Genomic DNA, 7,711 nt, shown 5'->3' with positions numbered 1-7,711 from the left:
CGGGTACACACAGGTCCACAAAAGCCTGGAGAAGCAAATTCAAAAAACACCCTTCCATATACTTCCTTTGCAGCTCATGTACATCTGTCCCAACTGCTGTTATAAAAACCACGAGTTCAACAGGGTCTTTGAGAGCCCGTTTACAGACAGGGGTGCAAGACAGCAGCTGGAGAAGTGGGCACCTTCCCACCAGGTGCCCCAGGCTGGACATTGAGCTCTGGCTTTCATCACCTGTATCTGCACCCCTTCACTTCCTTCAAGCGTTTTCCTTAGACAAACTCCTGCCCCAGTGAGATACGCCAGGAGTTTGGTGTATAAATGTGTGTTAAAGTATAAATGGCTATAAACACATATAAATGTGTATAAACATATAAATGAGTATCAACATGCAAAGCCCACCATGAGCTGAGTAAGGAGCATTCTTGGAATAGGGATTTGAGGACAAGGGTATGAGCCTGGGGCATTTAAAGTGCACATTTGCCAGGAGTTCTGCCAGATAGCGGCTGCCTGACATTTGGTTTTGGCTGTCTACTCAAAGACAACGCAGTTTTCACGCTGCTGCCATCCCAAGGCTTGGAAGAAATGTGTGCACCAGGACACAGACCCTAACAAATATGACAAGAAATCTTGAGAAGTGAAACATTTGACTAAAACAGTGCTGCCCCAAGATTTAGGAGCACCTGGAATTGGGGCACCGAGTGCTGAGCCCCATAACCTGCCCTGTAGTTGCTCCCGCACCCCCTGAACCTGCTTTCTCAGCTGGCCTGTGAATTTTATCCCTTTCCAGGTTTTTTTCCCGTTAAGGCTCATCTATTCTCGCTGACCTAGCTGGTGCAGGGAGAGGCAGCAGGGTGAGGGGTGAGCAGGGGGTTGGGGATGTGGACACCCACCCTGCTCAGCATGAACATCACCGCTCCTCCCACCCCCCCAAAATAAGACTGAGCCCCGGAATCCCCCTCGGTACCAGCTTTGGGGAGGGTGCCCGGGTGGAAAATAAATCAGCGGGTTGCATTCCAACCTTTGCAGGGCAATGGGGGGGTCCCCATTGGGGGCCCGAAAATCGCCGCACAAATCCAGCACAGCCCTTTCCCTGCACACCTGCGGGTCCGGCCGCATTCCTCCGACCTCCCCATCCCCTTCGCGTCCCCATTCCCCGTCTCCCAGGAACTGCCCGAGTGGAAAACTGGGATTTCTGCCCCTAATGCAGCGCAGCTGCCGCTGCAGGGCCGCGCTTTGTAGCAGAGCCGTGGAAACGCCCCGGGGGTGATGCCAGAGCTGGATGCCAGAGCTGCCTTACAGAAAAAATACACACAAAAAACCCCCAACATACAAACAAACAAACAAACAAAGCCCGAGCAAAAACCGGGACACCGGGCGGAATCCGCGTCCGGCGCTGTCACAGAGCCCAGGGTGACACTGCGCTCTGTCGTGCCGGGGACACCGGAGGGGCCGCGTATGACCAGCCCGTAGGGACAGCCCGGCCGGGACTCCCCTCTCTTTCATTCCGCTTCTTCCACTTTCTCTTCCCCACCCCTCCTCCCCTTTTTCTTTTTTCTTTTTTTCTTTCTTTCTTTTTTTTGTTCCTTTTTTTTTTTTTTTTCCTTTTCCTTTCTTTCTTTCTCTTTCTTTTTGCGCTGGTTCTGTTTAAACGTTATTTGCACTTTTGTTGGAAAAGTGGCCCCTAGTGTGCAATTATGTCAAATTTCTTTGAGTTTTACAATTTAATGGAGAACAGTAACTCTTTTATTGATCCTAGACGGGGCCGGGTCCTCTTCGCCCCCCCCTCCACCCGCCCCCCCGCACTCCCATGAAATGTCACTCAATGTCTCTTACGCTCCCTCCACTTTCCAAAACAAACAGCGGAGGCTGCAGCCGTCTATTGACTCAGTTGGATGCAAGAGGATCTCGCCGTGGCCGCTGCCCCCCGACGGGAGCCGTGCGGCGGCCGGGCGAGGCTCGCCGGATACCGGCCGGGATGGAGCCGCCGCCTCCCGCAGCCCCGCCGCCCGCCTGAGCCCCGCGGCCGTCCGGCGGGACCCCCGGTCCGGGGGGGATGGCGCTCAGCTCCCGGGCTCACGCCTTCTCGGTGGAAGCCTTGGTGGGACGCTCGGCCAAGAGGAAGGTGCCGGATGGTCGCGACGAGGAGCCCGGGGCCGGCCGCCGGCAGAGCCGCAGAGCCCCGGAGGCGGGTCGGTAGCGGTGGGGCAGCCCGGAGGGACCCTCGGGGCCGGGACGGCGGCGGGGAGAGGCCTCCTCCCCTCCGGCAGCCCCCCGAGCCGCTCGTCCCGTTTGTCTCCCCCGCAGAGAAGCGGCCCAAGGCCGGTGCCGAGAGCCGGGAGGCGGGCGCTGGGGTGCAGGTGGAGCTGCAGGGCTCCGAGCTCTGGCGGAGGTTCCATGAGATCGGCACCGAGATGATCATCACCAAGGCCGGCAGGTACCGGCCCCGCCGCCCCGACCGCTCCTTTACCGCCGCCCTCGGGTTTTTCTTTCCTTTTCGTTGTGTTATTTTCTTTTTCATCTTCTTCTTTCTCGTCTTCTTGTCTTTTCTTTTTTTTTTCTCCCTTTCCTTTTTTCTTTCCTTTTTAATTTTTTTTTTTTTTTTGTTTGCGTCTTTTTCTTTCTTTCCGGTTTTCTTTCACTGTTTTTGTTGAGTTTGAATTTTTCCTTCCACCCTATGCCCCTTTTAGTTTTCAATCCCTTTTCGCTGTTTAACCGGCAGCTCTTGCTCAGGACCTTCCCCTCTGCCCGCAGGAGGATGTTCCCCTCGGTCAGGGTGAAGGTGAAGGGGCTAGAGCCGCTCAGGCAGTACTATATCGCCATCGACGTCGTCCCGGTGGACTCCAAAAGATACAGGTACGGGGAGTTCGGCGGGGCAGCCGCACACCCAGACATCCGTGCGGGATCCCACCCGCAACCCGCGGTGCGACCGGTCTCGTCTGTGCTCCGTGCGCGTATATGAACTGGGGGCTGCAGAGGTGGGTGGGGGGTGCTGCCGGGCTCCCTGAACCTATAGACGTATAGGTGCAGGCCGGGAAGGGCTCGCCGCCGTCTGACCGCAGCCGGCCGGGCCAGGTACGTCTATCACAGCTCGCAGTGGATGGTGGCAGGGAACACGGACCACTCCTGCATCACCCCGCGGCTCTACATCCACCCCGACTCCCCCTGCTCAGGGGAGACTTGGATGAGGCAGATCATCAGCTTCGACCGGGTGAAGCTCACCAACAACGAGATGGACGACAAGGGGCATGTAGGTGTGGGGCTGCCCCGGGGGCAACCGAGCATCTCCCCAGGGCAGCGCCTCCTGCCCCGTGGCTGGGGACTCGGACTGGGTCCCCGCGCGTCTTGCGTGGGGTTTTCTGCTGCCCTGTCCCTCCCGGGGCTCAGCCGGCCTCTCCCCGCACAGATCATCCTGCAGTCCATGCACAAATACAAGCCCCGAGTCCACGTTATCGCCCAGGATTCGCGCTTCGACCTGGCGCAGATCCAGTCTCTGCCGGCCGAGGGGGTGCAGACCTTCTCCTTCCAGGAGACCGAGTTCACCACCGTGACGGCCTACCAGAACCAGCAGGTACCGGGCACCGGTGGGGGTGCGGAGAGCCCCGGCGGTACCGGAGCCGGGAGCCGGAGAGCCCCGACGGCGGCCGGTCCCGACCTGTCCCGATCCTCAAGAGCCACTCTCCCTCCCACCCCCCCAGATCACGAAGCTGAAGATCGACAGGAATCCCTTCGCCAAAGGTTTTCGGGACCCCGGCAGGAACAGGTAAGGGTCGGGGCCGTCCCGCCGCCTGCCCCGCTGCGGCCGCTGGCCCGGTAGCGGCGCTCAGCCCTGTCTCGCCCCTCAGGGGTGTCCTGGATGGGCTTCTGGAGACCTACCCGTGGCGGTCCCCCCTCGCCCTGGACTTAAAGGCTTTCGGCGCCGACAGCCAGGGTAAGTCCCGATTGCCCCCTTTTCGTACTCCGCCTCTCCCCGCGGCCGCACTCCCGGAGCCTCCGCGGGGGCACGTCGGGGGGTCTTCAATGGGTAAGGTAACGAGGTGGGTCCGGAAAACGAACCGGCGGCCAGCGAAACGCTTTGGGAAGCCAGTTCCAAGCGTTTTCGGCCCAAAGTCCCGTTCAAATCGATTTGGGGAGCGCCGGGGAAAGAAGGGCAGCGGCTCGGTCTGGCTTCATCCTCGGCAGAAATCAGATTTAGGTGTGCAGAAAAAATTACCTGGGTCTGCAGGAGGCGAATTTCGAATCAAGTTGTTATGGCTTCGATCCTGTTACACTAATTGTTTCCTACCCGTTTGAGAATAGTTAAAAACACTGTAAGAGTGACGGCGGCGGCGTCTGCAGCTGCTGCTCCTGGGAGAGCGAAGGCTTATGCACCAGAAAATAAAATTATCTGCTTTTTAGGGTGTAGCAGCCCCACAGTCCGTCACCTCTGCAGAAATGCAAGGAAAAGGCTAAAGTTTTCCAGGGAAAACGACCTGTCTCCGCCTGAGGAGACTCCATCGGTTTCTTACAGCCCCTGTCCAGAAAAACGCTTTTTGGAAATATTAATTGAAAACTGGTTATTCGTAGTGCCGAGGATAAAAATGGGACAGAGCACTGTCATGCTGGAGTGCTTCGGTTTGGGGTTAAATTCCCCAGTTTAACTCTCATTTATGTCAGGAACCCTTCAAAGTATTGGGACACACCAAACCATTCCTGGCTCTGCAGGGAAATACTACACCAATCACAGCAAAAATTCATGCTGCAGAGGCGTAGAAACGTGGAGACAAAAAATCGGAGTCGGGAGAAATGAAGAGGTTTAAAGGTTGTAAGGAGAACTGAATTGTTATTTTCAAAACAATTTTGTTTAGAAAAGACCTTATGCAAAAAGCACTTTTTGAACCTGCCTGGCTGGGGAGAGGAGCTGGCGAATGGGCTGCAGTGGGAAACGAGAGAACACAACGACAATGCTCATTGTACAGATGCTAAAATATGAAGACTTTCTGAGATTTTTTTCTTTTTTATCTTTCTTTTCTGCTAGTCTTAATGTAATCGGTATTTTTCTTCGGGGTCAATTTCCTGGACAGATGTAAGTATAGCAAAGGCTCCAATTCCGCTGTATTTATGAGGAAAAGCTGAAAAATAGAAATCTCAAAGCCCTAAAACCAGAAGGTAAATTAAGAGAAAGCATGAACAATATGCTGAAGAAAGAAACTGGCAATAAAGTCAGGATTTTTAAGCCTAATAGAAATGTCAGAAAGCATCTGCTCTTTGAGCTGCTGTGATCCCCATTCCCAAACTTGTACTGGGAATCATGTGATATTATTGCTTAGGATACCTTGAAGCAAATACTAACACTTCTTTGCTCTGCTGTAGCATAGGGATTCATTCACTGCCTCGCACTCACAAATATCAGCTCAATCACACCATTTTACATGAGCAGAAGTCCCTGAGTCCTGGGAGGACATTGGGATGTGAACATCAGGAGAGGACAGGATCCCTGCCCTGCATCAGTCAGTGCTGATACACCCGCTGGCATCAGCAAGGAAGGGTGAGACCTCTGAGCCCTAAAACTTTCGCGCATCATCCCAACTAGGTGCTGCCCGTGTATGACCCAACCTGTAAGATAATCCACTTACTGGGATTTTGCAGAATCCATTTGCACCACATCCAAACTCTTTCTGTTTTTTTAAGGTTTGCTATACGAGCAGATGTGGCTGGGTTATACAGTTGGTTCTGTGCTGCTGATTGCTCATAAAAGCCTGACCAGATCACATCCAGGCAACAGATAGCAACAATGGATCCATATTCCTTTCCTTCCTTTCCTAGTGGCTTTGATAAGAAATGAAAATAAAGGCAGGGGGAAAAAACCTCTGGAAGAATGTGGTAACGAATGTGCAGCAGAGACGTGCAGCTCTTAAATGTGTTAAATGAAACCACCATCTGCTTAGCACCAGGGCCGGCGGCTCCAGAGCACCAGTCGCACTCCAGAGCAGCCGCCACCTCACGTTTTTGGCTCTGGCGGATGCTCTGTAGGAGGATGAGCCGGTGCTGAGCACTGATGTTGCACACTGGTGGCCTCGGCAGCGCGCACACATGTGAAGCAAGCCTGTATCACTTTTCTACCAAGTTATGAAAGTGTTCATTGATTCATTTCAGAAAGGAGAATGTTAAAATGACATGTGCCTTTAACACTTCTGGAGACATCGAGAGTGTTAAAGGGTGTGTTTCAAATTGCATGGGGAGCCAAGTAAAATTAGTCAATTCCTGTGAGCAGGAAGGCACAAAAAAATCTCCATCAGGCTGAATACATTTTTTTGTTCTTATACATAAGGGCAAAAAGCTGCATGTAATTTGCACAAAATATGGAGAACTTAAAATAGTGATGGAGTGTGTATAACAGGAGAAAGTTATTGGTCATACAGTGAGGCACAGACCCAGCAGGTACTGCATATGTGGAGCTCAACTTCATAACTGTCCCAGTCAAACAAATGGGATTAGACATTAGAATGCAGGAATATCATTCTCAGACAACTAACAACAAATAATATATGGAAAGATCTTCGCATTTTCCAGGAGCTGATTTTTGGAGCGCATTTACGCTTGGATGGATACCACCAGCTGGGAGACCTGGAGTGGGAGCCGGGGTCCTCCAAGGGTCCCTTGGCTGTGAACATGTGCCAGCCCAGCCTGGACAACTTCTGCTTTTGTTTTCAGGTGGGAGCTCCAGCTCTTCGCCGGTGGCCTCCAGTGGTGGGACGCCCTCTCCTCTCAACCCCCTGCTCTCTCCATCATGTTCTCCTCCTGCCTTTCACTTGTCAGCAAGCAACATTGGCATGCCATGCCCCGAGACCTATCTACACAACCTCAACATGCCCCTCTACTACAAGATTTGTCCTACAAGCTTCTTAAGACAACAGTCTCTCATCTTCCCAAGCCATGAAAAACTGGGAGGCACCAACCCACATCTTTTACCTCACTTCATGGTGGATGTGCCAAAACTATCTTCCCTCGGCATAACCAATCTGAAAAATGCTAAGGCTGAAGACTTAAACGGGCAATGTCTACAAGTGCCCAGTTCTGCTAGTCAAATGCTGTATGGATTACATGCATCTGGAAACATTTTCCCATCAAGTCCCATTGCTCGGGAAGCACTTAATTGTTCTTTACATCCTCCATATGGCTTGTATGGTTACAACTTCTCTGTGCCATCTAGACTGATGAATACAGCAAGCCATTTCAAAGTGAGTGACAGCATTCCAGCTTCTTTGAGAGATGGCAGATGTAATCACTCTAACTGGCACCCAACAATTAACCATTGCCTTTAGTGAAATTATATATTTCTAAGCATTGACATGTAAAGCAAGCCTTTCCTTCCTTCATATGCAAGGGCTTGCTAGTTATTGACTATGAAATACTGCATGGTACAGGAGCGGTGTGCCTAGGCATTTAGGTTTTTTTGTGGGCAAACATGTCGTATTATTGGGAGGGTGGAGGATCTGGGAGCATAGAGGTGATGATGATCCACAGCAAGGTGGTACCTTCTGGTAATATTTATGTCATGGTTGTAGGTTAGGAACAAACAGTACAGTCACCTTTTTAATATTTGCACTCTGAAGTGGGAACACAGACATATACATTTCTACAGATATGTTTTCCTCAAACTCTCTCTCCAGCTTGCCTTTAGCTAGCTCAAAGCCCCAGCGAGCTTCTGCTCATCCCACTGGAGTTTTTCCAC

General features: G+C 52.4%; 1 protein-coding gene across 1 annotated transcript; it reads left to right on the top strand.

The window, feature by feature from the left end:
• The first annotated feature begins 1,899 nt into the window (after positions 1–1,899).
• TBX22 (T-box transcription factor 22) lies at positions 1,900–7,301 on the top strand. Its single transcript, XM_030498536.1, has 8 exons — positions 1,900–2,189; positions 2,305–2,434; positions 2,752–2,853; positions 3,073–3,247; positions 3,404–3,568; positions 3,696–3,760; positions 3,843–3,928; positions 6,691–7,301. The coding sequence occupies exons 1-8, from the start codon at positions 2,054–2,056 to the stop codon at positions 7,299–7,301; spliced, it is 1,470 nt and encodes a 489-aa protein (XP_030354396.1). The 5' UTR covers positions 1,900–2,053.
• The last annotated feature ends 410 nt before the right edge of the window (positions 7,302–7,711 follow it).

The sequence above is a fragment of the Strigops habroptila genome, chromosome 9, assembly GCF_004027225.2.
Source record: "Strigops habroptila isolate Jane chromosome 9, bStrHab1.2.pri, whole genome shotgun sequence".
Taxonomy (NCBI): Eukaryota; Metazoa; Chordata; class Aves; order Psittaciformes; family Psittacidae; genus Strigops; species Strigops habroptila.
Note: the sequence above shows the minus strand (reverse complement) of the source record. Positions and strands in the feature narration are given on the sequence as shown.